The sequence below is a fragment of the Microcaecilia unicolor genome, chromosome 1, assembly GCF_901765095.1.
Source record: "Microcaecilia unicolor chromosome 1, aMicUni1.1, whole genome shotgun sequence".
NCBI lineage: Eukaryota > Metazoa > Chordata > Amphibia > Gymnophiona > Siphonopidae > Microcaecilia > Microcaecilia unicolor.
In genome coordinates this window covers 167,140,358-167,155,201 of record NC_044031.1, presented here as the reverse complement: position 1 = coordinate 167,155,201, position 14,844 = coordinate 167,140,358, and the positions used below count along the sequence as shown (strand labels likewise).

Below are 14,844 nucleotides of genomic sequence, written 5' to 3'. Positions count from 1 at the left end.
GCCTGCTTCTCAGAATTCCAGCAAAAAGAAGCGGTAATGAAGAAAGCCAGAGAGGCCGCCCCGATAACATGGGAGACCTAACCCATTGAAATATATCAGGATATATCTCCAGCAATTTTGAAGAGAAGAAGTGAGCTGCGGCCACTAACAGCAAAGCTGAGAGAGGAAGGGGTGCCCTATAAATGGCAGTATCCCTTTGCCCTCACATTTATACAAGAAGGAAAACAGTGTCGAGTGACCTTGATATCAGAAGCTCAGGAATATTTGAATCAGCAGGGGGAAGATGGGATGCCCCACGAGAAGGAACACTTAACTAGACCACCACTCAGCAAGCCGAAATGGCAGAGTATCACAGGGGAGAGGCCGCCTGAGACGACAGCAATCGGGAAAACAACTGGTGGAGCGAAATGGAAAATGAGGAGAGCGAACAAGCGACTAATTGGATTTACAAATACAAGGAGAATAGCGCACTGAATACAGTAGGACACTAGCCAACATAAGAGTTGAGTCAGCAGCAAAGGCTGAGGGAGAGATGGAGACGACACTTCCTCTGCAAGAGACATACCTCATGGTGGTAATGGGGCCTGTCGACATAGAATCAGGGATGAGGGGGGTTGGGGGTGCAGGGGAAAGGGAGGCAAGTTTGGTGGGGGCTGACCAGGAGGAAGCAGAATAATTGGATGTTGTTTAAATGTTTAAATGTGTCACTTTAAATGTTAAAGGTTTAAATACCCCTATAAAGCGTAAGAAACTGTTTAAAGATATGATAAGATTGAAAGCAGATGTAATTATGATCCAAGAGACTCATTTGAGAAAAGTACATGAAAAATTAGTGAACCACAGTTTCATGCTGCGAGCATCACCTCGCAGAAAAAGAGAGGGGTATTAATAGCCTTCTCTGATATTAATCCGTGGAAAATAATGAAAAGTGTAGCGGATAAGAATGGCCGCTACCTACTGGTGGTGGCATCTTTATATAATAAGCTATACACATTTCTCACTATATATGCCCCAAATGAGGGACAGGGGAACTTCATGGCAGAACTGGAAGGAGTTTTACAGAAACATGTACAAGGGATAGTGGTGATTGGGGGGGATTTCAACCTCACAGTGAATCCTGCTTTAGACAACTCAACGGGAGGAGTGGGATACGCAAAGAAGGATAGGCTGGCCCTAGAAAAATTCATGGATAGGTGGGGGTTGGTGGATCTGTGGCGAGCAACACATGCGCGAGAAAAAGACTACACCTACTTTTCAGCTTCACACAACTCATATTCTAGGATAGATATGATACTGGGGGATGGGATAGTAGCAGGGGCAATGCGTAAGATTAATATTGAACCGCGCACGTGGTCAGATCATGCCCCAGTGGTAACGGAAATAGGGATAGATAGCCACCATACTGGGACGAAATATTGGCGCATGGACGAAACTATCCTCCGAGAACCACAAAATGTGCAAGAAGTCGAAAAGTATATTAGGGAATATATAGAGTTCAATGATATAGGGGAAATACACCCAGTAAGCTTATGGGAAGGGCTAAAAGTGGTACTACGTGGTCAGTTAATAGCGCTGAGGGTACACCTGGGAAAGACAAAGGGGGAACAGGAGGAATCAATAAGGGAGAGCATAAAACAGCTGGAAAAGTCTCATAAAGCGAATCCCTCTGACTCTGGGGTGGGGGAACAACTTCATAGATGCAACCTGAGACCCAACGACTTACAGTTGGCTGAAATAGCAAGTCAGTTAGAGCAAACGAAACAAGAACATTACGAGTTTGGAGATAAAGCGAGTAGACTTTTAGCTAATAAACTCAAGCAGCAGAGGAGTCGCACCTATATAGGAAGCCTCAAAAACCAGGCAGGCCAAAATGTTAGTCAGAATGAACAAAAATTCAGGAGCTATTCTATAATTACTATTCCAAGCTCTATGACTCAGAACAGAAGGCCACGGGGCCTGAGATAGAGGAATATATCAAGGGAATAGATATGCCACACTTGACACAGCCAGAGCAGGAGATGCTATCAGAACCTATCACATTAGAGGAGGTCGAGCGGGCTATTAAGGAACTCCCCCTTGGAAAAGCGCCGGGCCCGGATGGGTTCCCGGCTCGATTTTATAAGCAATATAGAGCATACTTGGCACCACTACTATGGAGATTCTTTAATGCATTAGAGCAAGAGCAGAGACTTCCACAATCGTGGAGACTAGCAGCGATAACCCTGATTTTGAAACCTGCAAAAGATCCGCAGGAGTGCGGCTCTTATAGGCCGATATCGCTACTCAATGTTGATTATAAAATATTCACTAAAATATTAGCAGCACGGCTGCAAAGAGTGTTGCCCAAGCTTATCCATAGCGATCAAACGGGATTTATTGCAGGGCGACAGGCCTTTGATAATATAAGATGTTTGCTCCATGTAATTCAACAGGTGAGGGAGGAGGAGCAGCCGGCCCTACTTCTCTCGATAGACGCAGAGAAAGCGTTTGATTGCGTGGAATGGGACTTCTTATTTGCAGTATTGCGAGAGGTGGGAATAGGGGGAAATTACCTGAGATGGATTAGACTACTCTATCAAGCTCCATTAGCCACACTAAAAATTAATGGGTCATACACTAAGCCTATAGAACTACATAGAGGAACCAGACAGGGATGTGCGGTCTCGCCTTTGCTGTTTGCCCTTTTTATGGAGCCCTTGGCATGCGCAGTGAGGGGAGATTCCAACATTCGGGGAGTGACGAAAGGGCTGAGAGAACATAAACTAATGTTGTTTGCCGATGATGTGCTTCTCACCCTGACGAGACCCGCAATCTCAATAAGGAGGGTAACAGAGGTAATGGAGCACTTTGGAACACTATCAGGTTTTAAGATCAATACTACTAAATCTGAAATATTGAACCTAGGTTTTAAGATCAATACTACTAAATCTGAAATATTGAACCTAACGGTCTCGCCACAGGAAGCAGCTAAGATGAAGGCAGACCTCCCTTTTGTATGGGCAACGAAATCCATTAGATACTTAGGGGTGCAGGTGACGCCGAGGTTGGAAGAATTGTACCAGGCAAATTTCCCAAAGAAGGTGGCGGAATTGCTAGCAGAGCTAGATAGATGGGAAGGACTAAATGTCTCTTGGATGGGAAGAATTCAAGCAATAAAAATGATGCTGCTCCCCAAAATGCTATATTTATTTATGGCACTGCCCATACCAATCCCACGTAGTTTCTTTGAGCGACTTCACCGTAAATTGTTCCTATATATTTGGAGGAAACGCCCCCCGAGGGTGCGAAGGGCAACCATGTTCCAGCCGCATAGCCGGGGAGGGGGATGGGAGTCCCAAATTTTCTACTATATTATAAGGCAGCACAATTAAGGATTCTAGCGGATTGGAACCCGTATGCGAGCAAGAAATGGTTACATTGGGAGAGGGCATGGATGGGGACTCAAGCATTAGGAGATACACTGTGGTTTCCTGGTAGAGAGCTACTGGAAGTGACACGAAGACTGCCAATGGGGATTAGGCATATACTGACCACGTGGTACCAAATCAGGAAACAGTGGTTCCCGGAGAGAAAATATTACCCTCCAGACATCTATATCAAAGGCGCCGGGGTTTAAACTGGGAGGTACGGAGAAAATATATTGGGAATGGTCGAGGGCAGGATTACATACCCTGGGCCAACTGTGGGAGAAGGGAGAAATGGTTAGCTTTGATAGGCTACAGGAGGAATATGGGCTTCCCCCTAGAGATCATGTCTTTTACTGTAGCGTCAGGTACTATATACGGACATGCGCTAGGGAAGAGCTTGAATTAGAAGAAACTAAGCTAGAAGGCGCATTAAGAAAAGGAGGGGGAAGAGGCAGTGTAACACGGATTTACCAGGCCCTAATTCAAAGGGGGAACCCATAGAGAATCTATACCAGCAGATGGGAGGACACTTTGCAATCAACATACACACAACAACACTGGGAGAAATGTTATAGACTACTATTTAAACCATCCTTAGCGCAATCCACGAGGGAGAATGGGTTTAAGATATACTATTGGTGGTACTCTACACCGGATAGATTGCAACGTATCAATGGGGGTCTCTCTGATATCTGTTGGAGGGACTGTGGGGCAAAGGGCACATTCATACACATATTCTGGGAATGCCCTAAGGAGCAGAAATTTTGGAAAGAAGTGATGGCCCAGGCCAATACGGTATTGCAATGGGTATATCCGTTAAGATAGAGCACTGCCTACTGCATTTTCCTCCCACAGGGATTAAAATGATTCATCATAAATTGGCGACACAATATATGGTGGCAGCAAAGATAGCAATAGCAAGAGCCTGGAAACAGCCGAATCTGCCAGACATGAGCATGGTATTCCGCAAAGTGGGATACTTGTACCAGATGTCAAAACTAACTGCATTGAGACGGGGTAAAATGGACTTCTTTTTGAAAATGTGGCAGCCATACGAACAATATATAAATGAAGGTCAGCCTAGCCAAGGAGGGGGAGGGAAGGGCAGCGGTAGTGGTAAAATGTACTAGAATAGATAATCCAGTTAGTTGAGCATTCAGCAGCAATCAAGAATCTGTAACGTTATATGAAGCAAATGAACAAAGTTGGCAATTCTTGTATGTAATTTGAGATTTTTCTTACTTAATAAAAAAAAAAAAATCACTACAATACCACCCATCTCAGAATAATCCTGTAAAACACAAATAAACACCATGTTATCATCATGAGGGCAATTTCCAAGTACTATTTGAATAAACAGCTTTTGAAAAATTTTTACAGCTCCCCTTAAGGTGCAATACACAGTGATGGCTCACCAAGTTGGTGGCTTTCAGACTTCTTTTCCTTTGAGTGCAGCTGTTCTGTACTACCCACTGAAAAGCTTCCACTTTAGATAAAAGGAAAGTGGCCACTGCAGACTCAACATTAACAGAACCAACCAGAATGTTCATTGAAAAATGTTTCCAAATCTTTACATATATATTTTCTGCATAGTACTAGTTTTCCGGACTGAATGACCACATTGTATGATCCATTTGTACACCCCAGTCTCAATTTGGCACCATGTAACACATGCAGATCAATAGCCTCACCAATGACTATGACAGTATAAAACGGCCACATACTGTGGGCTGCCTGCCACCCCCTCCCCCCAACATATCTAACTTCCAAAACAGATTACACAATTTAGTCATTTAAATGCCCAGAGTAACACTGATCTCCTCAGCAGTTAAATACTGAATAATTGATAAGATCCCACCTATCTTACCAAGCCCATCATGGTCAAGTTATCTTAATGAATTAACTATGCTATTTTTTCTAGCACTTGTATCTTATCCCATTTCCTATGTAACCTCTCCTTGCACACTAATCCTAGATTACATTATATCAGTAGATTACGATATTATGTTATAAACTACAATCTTACTCTGTAAAACCCTTCCATTTCAAATAGTATTCAACTTTTCCATTCACAACACGTCTATCTAGGACTTTCTCCACAACAAATTCTTCTGGTTCAGCCTCTTCCACCTTTTTACTCTTGCCATTCTGCTTCTTTCCCATTTTGTTCTATTAACAAAAACAAAACAAAAAAAAACAAAAACAAAACAAGGAGTACATGTTCAAATTACACTTTTGCCAATAGAAAATGAACACAAAATGTCCAATTTCCTCCTTTGGGACAAATAAGCATACACAATTATACTCGTGATGCAAATCTTACTAATGAATAGGGCTGAAAATATCCCAGTATTTTGCAAACTGCTCCTGAAGCATCCCCTAGCTAGTCTGGGTTTTAATCACCACAGAGATGAGAAGATTTGGATATAAACCTCTAAAGTGTATTTGTTATGGTTATACTGAAACCCACCTGCTAGAGGATGCTCTAGGACCAGTTTACAAAATACAGTAGAACCTAAACAATCATCATGATTGCTGCTCAAGGCCAGCAAGACAGGAGAGACTGATGGGATCCACAAGCACAAAAAGTGTACAAAAATGTAGATCACACACGGAATTATAATTCTAAGAGTCATTCAATTATCAAAAAGGTCCGTTGTGGCCACGTTTTGCCCACTTCTGGGCTGCAAGGGGTCAATACAGTGTACTCTTAACAAATTGCGCATTTATTTCACCCCATTTCACTTAAAATTTGAGGGTTTTACATTATTTCACAGTGATCCAAAAGGAAGATAAGCTGTTTCATATGTGAGATGTGCTGCAATGTTTGACACTCACTCCATTACATATTGGCTTGTATGATGGCTAAGTTGCTTAGTTGAGCTACCTTCTCTCTCTTATTTTTTGCTACAAAAAGAAAAAAAAACAAACAAATGTTTTAAACCTGAAGCGCGGCACAGCAGACAGCCATCAGGCATTGGCTGTCGGCTCTGCAGCCGCTCCTCCTCTCGCCTCCACGTCACTGCCCCTGGAGTAAGACCCCGGAGGAGCGCAGCGACGTGGGGAGAGGAGGAGCGGCTGCAGAGCCGACAGCCAATGCCTGATGGCTGTCTGCTGTGCTTCAGGTTCAAAACATTTATGGGTTTTCTTCTTTTTGTAGCGACCGCTGCTGCTCAACAGGAGAAGCAGCAGTGGCTGGACAGCGTTAACATTGGCAGCTGCGGGTGGCGAGGGGGGTCGCTGGACATGGATGGCTGGAGGGGGGGCAGGAGAGAGGGAGGTGGGAAGGGGGTCCTGAGACTAGATGGGTGGCTGCAGGGGAGACAGGAGGGTCGCTGCACATGCGTGGCTGCAGGGGGAGAGGAGGGTCGCTGGATATGGGTGACTGCAGGGGAGGTGGGTCGCTGGACATGGGTGGCTACAGGGGGAGCAGGGGGAGAAGTGGGTCGCTGGACATGTGTGGCTGCAGGGGGGGCAGGGGGAGAGGAGGGTCGCTGGACATAGGTGGCTGCAGGGGGAGAGGGTTGCTGGACATGGGTGGCTGCAGGGGGGCAGGGTCCTGAGACCAGTCACTCACTCACTCTCTGACACACTATCACACACACATGCACAGTCTCTCTCTCTCTCACACACACACTCTCTCATACACATACTCCATCTCTCACACACACACTCCGAGGAAAACCTTGCTAGCACCTGTTTCATTTCTGACAGAAACAGGCCTTTTTTTACTAGTAATAAAATGCTTTTAACAATAGGCATGCTCACACAAACTTCCCAATTCATTCTTATATACTTTGTATGTTTAACCAATCTATACAAATGGGTCTTATCCTTTCTACACCTTCTGGATGATTTTAATGTAAAAAGCATGTATGTATATGCACATCTTTCTCATTGGCTCCCATTCTGCAATAACAAGGTGTATCCAGAAGGTGTAAAAAGGATAAGACCAATTAACATACAAAGTATACAAGAATGAATTGGGAAGTTTTACATAAGCATGCCTATTGTTAAAAGCATCTATCAATTGCAAATACATACCACTGAGAGGGCTTCAGCACACAATTTTTCTCCACTAGTGGGGTTAAAGTACTGCTATACTGTGAACACAAAGGTAACTATAAACACAAATTTAAACTCTTGGCAATGACTAGTATGAACAAAATAGCAAAAAATAAAGAGAAAAAAAGTAGCTCAACTAAACACTGTATTAACTGACCTGAGAGTCCTGAAGTGGTAGAAGCATTACCACATTGCGCATTTTTGATAACTGAGGGGCCAATGCACAAAAGCTTACCGTGGTTGCAACATTTGCATTAGACTACAGTCTAAAGCAAACATTAAATAGCATCTAATGAACAAAAGTGTTTTTGCGTGCAACGAGCTTAGTATTATGAAATATGATGAGCATTCCTTGTGATGCACAGAAAGGAGCACCTGTTTTTAATGTGCAACATTTTATGGCAGATCAGGAGCTGGCAACTACAACACCAACCCCCTGTCCACTCTCTGCTTCCTGATCACCCCCCTCCCCGGCCTGGTGCTGGAAGCCCTTTCCTACTTCAGGTGCTCTGCTGACCTTTGTTCAGCTGCATGCCCCCAAATTTCCGCTGCCATCCAAACTGGCTATGCAGGTCCCCCACCCAACTGCCACAGGAGCTCCATAGTTTTATTTTTGTGAGTGCAGGAGCTGCCCCCCCCCCCAAGAAACAACTCCTGACCTTTGCATGAGTTAGGTGCTTCCAGGGACCGCATGCATGTAAATTTAACGCTGACCTTTGTGCATCTTATTTGCACGTCATCCTCTTTGCGACTTAGCAAGTTCACCCGCAGCTGCTGTATTTAATGGTGACCTTTGAGCATCAGCCCCTGAAGGACTATTATAGAATTACAGCTCTTTATGTGGTCTACATTGTTTTGCACACTGCAGCATGGGGGTTCCATATCTGCAGGCAGCCTCTTTCTGATTATGTTGAATGGGAGACCTCAGGAAAATCCTCCTCCAGCAAGTGGGCAGAGTATGTCCATGCATTCTTCATAGAGAGGATGCTATTGTAGACGGACATAAGCCCTGACAACCACAGAAAAGTTTTTCAGGGAAAGAGAGAGTGGGGAACCAAAGGGAACAGATCAAATTGACACATCAAATTGAAACAAGTTATGCATAAAATATTTTCCCAACCATATATAGCTTCTCTGAAGACTTCCCACCCTGTTAATATCATATCATTAAAGGGACAGACAATGCAAAAGAGAGTTAACTAGAATCCTGGTTGCACACTGCTGCTTCTTAGCTAGGGCATCTCTGGCACTCCTTGTTCATTCTCTCATTTCCTTTAACTTTTCTTATTTTTTTTTGGATCTTAAGTGGAATCTTTCTTCTCCTTTAGGGATTTGATTTGCTTGGCATATTGCTAAAGTTCAAATACCATCTTATCAGGCCTTCTTCCTATAGAAAAAAGCAGAACATTTAAACCATCTAGTGATCACAAGCAGTAAGCAATAAAAGGATAGCTACACAAATGCTCTGATCAGATTCAACTAAACTGTGTGAAAAAAATACACCACTATTTTTGACAAATGTAAATTAACTTTGATGAGCAGTTTAGAGATAAAGAGGTAAATTAGAATGATCATAGATCAGTTTCCCTATAGCAAAACAAACAATAGAAAACAATGGTTAAAGGGAAAGGGGATGGGATTTGATGCGCCATCTTTCTGTAATTACAATCAAAACAGTTTACATATTATAATACAGGTAGGTATAGTGTACCTGGCCAATGGAGATTTAAATGACTTGCCTAGAGTCACATTCCCCCTTGGGGGTGGGGGGGAGAGGGAGAGGAGGTGTTCAGGTATAAGATAGATATTCCAGATACTTAAGAGCATGAGCTTAAAAACAGATTGCTGTTTTGTTTTGATTGCCACTAATGATTTTGGTATGTCTAATGTGCTCAGTCATTCTGTGGCGTGTCCCGCCCCCTCCCCATGCTGTTCTCTTTCTAGGAGGACTGGACATGGCAGAAAGTGACTGAACAGGTCAGCACAGGGACTTACAGCATCACTGCTATTATGCTAACATTTTATATCTCTGTTATTTGAATTCCAGTGCTGTTTTTTTTACACTATTTCACTGTAGTTCTATTATTGGCTTTCAATTTAGTATTTTCAAGTTTACCTCATTTATTGTATTTGTGTTCATTCTTGGTTATTTTACTATCGTTATGCTGTTAACAAAATTGTAAGTTTTATGTTAAACTGTCCTAGCTGTACACCATTTTTGGTGAATCTCTTCATAAAGGTGGTTAATAAATTCCCCAAACATCTGCTGCAGTCAAAATAATACAATGTGCCTTGGTTCTTAATTTTCAGTTGAACTTGGTGCTGCTTGGAGAAAGGAAGCTCCTGAAGGAGGTCAGAAGCCAAATGAGAGAGAGAGAGGGGGGGGGGGGGGGCATAAGCTGGATAATTAGCCTTCTTGAAGGCATGAAAATAACCACACTGGGTCAGACCAATGGTCCATCTATCCTAATATCCTGCTTCTAACAGTGGCCAATTTGAAAACTGTGGGGTAGGGGAAGAAGATTTACTTTTATAAAATGTTGGATAGTAGACACATTGCGGAAATACTGGCTCTCTCCTCCACTCTTACCCCCTTAACTAATCTAAGCTGAAAGGCTGGATCCACTTACTCATTGTCCTCCAAAGGGATGGCTGCACCTGAATTCAAGACTCATCACCCTTCTCAGAAGGGCTGGATCCTCCTTGATCCAGCACTCACCCCTATCTCCCAGGAGCTGTATCCAGCACCCATTCTCCTCAGAAATTCTGAATGACCACATCCACCCAGACCTAGCACCCACTCCCACCCAATGGGCGAAATCCACACAGATCCAGTACCCAAAGGATGGGATCTAGTTCTCGTCCCACAAGGGCTGGATCCAGCACTGATTCCGACCAGAAGGGCAGTATGTACCCTGTTCCAGGAGCACCTCCCATGGAGGCGGGACCTTGAAAAGGATACAGCATATCAGCACGGGTTCTCTCACCTCGCACCGTACCTAAGCAGCGGCAATCAAAATTGAACAGCGCTCTGTTTTTAAGGTCGTACTGAGAAAATCCGGGAGATCCGACTTTCGTCCCCCTGGTTCTCTGGCTGCTGTACACCCCTGGCTACTTAAAGAACGTGAACTTAGGATGTTCGCTTAGAAAACATTGAATATACTGTACTCATACATAGCAACGTATCCGTTTACAACAACTAGCATCACTAAGTCCAACAAAGAGTACAAAAAAAAAAAAGACGAGAAAGCATTCAGATTTCTATGGTTTGAACCTTGGCTCCTTACAAACCAAAGCGTTGCTGCTAGCTTTCCTTGCCTCGAATCTCCAGCGCCATCTTTACCTCTACTTACCGTGAACTCCCCCCCCCCCCCCATCACCAGTAGCCCGAGGGGGAAAAGACGACCCGATTACGGGTCCGCCCAGTATAGAGACCGAACCCTGCTTAAAAAGTTCGAGGTTATACGGGGTACATAAAGGTGAACTTAGATCTGTCAGGCCGCCCCAATACTTATCCAGGCTTAGCGGGACGTGCGCGAACGTGAACGCGTAAAAAAAAAAAAGATGTTTTTTATTTGCTGCAAAACACCCCGCTTTAGTTAAAAGGTAACATGACTAACGAGCACCATTTTACTGCTTTCAAGCTCAGCCAGCATCGTAGGCCCCAGAAGAAAGACAAAATAAGTCCTCCGGCCAGGGCGTGGGGCACCCTTGGCGTATCACCATAATATACCCCTTAAAGCCATACAAACTTTACACTTACTCATGCATATATTAAAAACTTGCCGATTTGGCCTGTCTCGTCGTCGCGCCAACGCCTTCTATCCAATAATCAGCTTATCCTTATCTGAGCCGCAATGCAAGTTAATCTGACTCTGAGCTCAGCACTGCCTCCACTCACAACCCCCCTCCCTCTGCAACCGCCAAATCCACGCGCAAGCGGCGTCAAAGCTTATATGCATGTTAAGTTTTAAGACCAGCTTTTTTTTCTCCCGCTAGCCCTTTGACGCGCTAGAAATTGCAGTAGAACATGCACGCTATAAATAAATCTTACGCTTAAAAAAAACCGAAAGATACAATAATACGGAAAAGGAACTTCCTCCTACTCATCTCACACCTTTAAAACCTATAAGGCAGAGACCAGTTTTAATAAAACTGCTTTATCCTGTAGTTCACCACTGAGGCCTTCAGTACAGTCGAGCCTCTGCATGCATTCCCCCGCTCCAACAGTACATCCGGCCAAAGCCGACGCCCATTCGAACGAGTCTAAGAACTGTTCCAAGCAATAGAAGCTCAAACCATAACTTCATAAATGAACTCACCCGGCGCAGCACGCGGTGTGCTTTGTAGCTGAAAAGAAATGTCGGCACAACCGCGCGCGCGCGCACACTCACACAACCTATGCAACTCCCACTTACTTGTTTTCTCCTAGAAGATCACGCGCGCCGAAAAAAAAAAAAGGCCACCGCTTGTCATGGCGCGCGCCACAGGAGGAGGAGGGGCCAAGGAAAAGCCTAAATGTTCGCAATAGCACAATAGAATGTTTCTGCTTTCAGCCACCCAAACCCGCCAACGATCTCCATCAAGCTTTTTCAAATTTTTGCCTTCTATTGTGACGTCAACCTAACGTTCGGAGTTTACAAGGGAATTACAAGGTTTAGGTCTAGAGAGCCTTACGGAGACAAAGGGAGAGGACGTACTAAAACTTAAAATAGAAATACATTAAAAAGCATTTTACTGGTTATTTCAAATAAAGTGGAAAAACGTAATGCGTTGTTATATGTATTTATAGAAACGTGGTTGTGTTTAAATGTATCCAATAGTGGCCATACTGTAGGCGGGGATTGTGTAAGCCTCCAGTCTGACTGTACGTTACTAGAGTAGCTTTGTGCAACTTACGGCAGGGTTACGAAGAGAAATCTAATGTTTGTCTAAGGAGTTTTCATAACGTCGTTGGCGTACTTTAGGGTGTTTACGTAGCGTGTGTGACGTCGCATCGGAGGGATGTGGCAAGAGACGTTGGTAAGAGAAGGAAAGTTCTAGAAAGGAGAGTATTTACGCTTGCTGGCTGTGACGGTGTGTGGTACTGGTAGGAGAGTTAACGGCCTCGGCAAAGCTTAAAAAAATTGCGAAGAAAAAAAAAATCTATTTTTACCCCGGTTGTTTTGGTTTTTTTTTTTTAAATTTTGTTAAATTTTAAACGATTGTTCTTCAGGTGTGTCTAGATGGAGGTAAGAGAAACAGATTGATTCTTAGTAATGGCGAGCGTTGGGTTGGTGTTCAGGATGTGTGGCGTTATGGGTGAGACGTTTTCGCTCCCGCCTTTTGTAATTATGGCGCTCGCTTTAAAAGATTGTTTTTTATTTTAAAGAAATAAGTATGGGTTTTGTTTAAGAAGCTACCTAACTTTATTTTATTATATAGAATGATTAGTTTTGATTATTTTTCGTGACTATGAGCGGCGGCCATTAGTTCTCTCTCGCGAGTTAATCTGCGGGTGGTCCTCTGAATTTTGAAAGTTATTCTGCATCCTTTAGTCCTTGAGAAACCCTGATTCTGGGGGGCGGTTACTGCACTTACCTTACACGTGGAGCCGGTTAATAGGTGAATTGGTATTTCTTAGTGACTTTCATTTTTTTCTTGGAGCGAAAATAATTTTGTCCAGAGTTTAGGAATCAGTTGCCGTAGGCTTTGGCTCTCTCTCCTAATGCTGGCCCACGAGTCGTCTTTCGCGTGTTCCCTGTAGTTTTCTGTTTTCTTTGCGTCCGCCATTTTTGTCGCAACCGGCTTTCTTCAAAAATACTCAAGGGAACTTAGAAAAAAATATTCTTGTACAACACTGTTGCAGGCTTATCGAGGCTAATACGGAGTGTAGACATATTTCTAGTTCTCTCCTCTTCCTCAACCCCCCCCCCCCCCCCTTAAAACAAGTGCTTTCTCATTTGGGTATGTGAGATTCTGTATTCCTGGTTTGCTAGACAGGTATGGTATTAGAAGCGGTTTTTTTTAATACTAATTTTGTCAACGGTTTTTCAGCTGATGTTTTAACGTTATACAGTATTTTCAAAACAGACTGCTCCCTATAGGTGCGATCTAGGCCTATTTTATAGGTTATATTAGGACGTATATTACCTAGCAAAAACTGAGCTTTAAATGCTGTATGTAGGAATAGTCTGTATTTTGGTTGAGGTTGCACTTTCGTTTGATTTTGGATTTTGACTTTGGATGTTTTTAAAGGCTTGCTTCTAAAATGGCTTTGAGTCCTAGAATGTGGTTTTCGTGAACTTGAACCCTTGGCTTGACCACTAGGTGTCACTGTTGTGATACCACTAGTATGGTAGGGGATAATGGTGTTTTAGAATCGAACCCAAGTTTAACATACATGGATGGCGGTGCATTTATCTAGGAGTTACCACTGTGCTAGTTGGATAGCAAAGTAGCCTTTTCTAGTTTTGAGAAGTCATGTATTGCTAATGGCTTTCGATACTAATGTGGGAGTGACATAGGGAACTGATGGAATGGTGGTAGAGGCACACATGTCACTTTAGTCATATTCTTTTGCTCTTTGCAAAACACTGAATAACTCCCCCCATACCACTGTTGATGTGTCACCAGGGATCTATGCTGAGCCTTCACTATCATTTTTTTTTAATTTTAAACCAGACGTTTATTAATGAATCCAGCAAATATACATTGTACAAAAGTTAGATTCATCTGCAGCAAGAGTCCTACAGAAGCAGGAACCCCCACACTCAGCCAAATACAACCCAGTTATGTTTTTGTATAAAGAAAATTCAAAGAAACTATTGATGTAGAAAGCTTATAGTAACCATAAGCTTACTGAAGCTGTACCTCATGCCTTATGTTTCTTTTATGTATTCCATTACCATTCAACCCAAACCCTTCTGTAATTCCAAATGTTTAACCTCTCCTCATTTCTACTATCCATGATGTATTGTAAGCCACATTGAGGCTGCAAAGAGGTGGGGAAATGTGGGATACAAATGCAATAAATGTCATCTTGTTAACGTCTGAGATTTTTCACAGCACTCATCTTCCCTTTTGCTACTAACTAGGAAATCAGATTCTGTACATTAAACTGAATCGTGCTATCACTGTTGCTACTTTTTTCCTAGTGTATACACGTTTAAGCAGTGTTATCAAGTAATAAAGGCACTGTTCCATCAATTATCATTTGAAGCTGAATAGCACAAATATATATTTAGTATTGCACAAATTTAATATATATGTATATAATTCTAGATAAAAGAAAAGAACCACACCCCATCCCCCCCCCCCCCCCCCCCCAAGGGTCTCTTGTGTGTCAATGTGTACTCAGGGCCCCAGTGGTCTGCTTAGAAATTAACAGTAT

General features: G+C 43.1%; 1 protein-coding gene across 7 annotated transcripts in view; it reads right to left on the bottom strand.

Annotated features, from left to right (window-relative positions):
- CBX3 (chromobox 3) overlaps positions 1–11,983 on the bottom strand; it is a 38,847-nt gene extending 26,864 nt beyond the window's left edge. Inside the window, exons 1-3 of one of the 7 annotated variants that reach the window (XM_030202217.1) lie at positions 11,891–11,912; positions 8,840–8,859; positions 5,434–5,576 (exon numbers count right to left, since the gene is read on the bottom strand). In XM_030202217.1, coding sequence (XP_030058077.1) covers positions 5,434–5,576; positions 8,840–8,842 — 146 coding nt within the window. In that variant the 5' untranslated portion in view covers positions 8,843–8,859; positions 11,891–11,912. The other 6 variants (XM_030202210.1, XM_030202252.1, XM_030202227.1 and 3 more) reach the window with 6 other exon arrangements.
- Between the last annotated feature and the right edge of the window lie 2,861 nt (positions 11,984–14,844).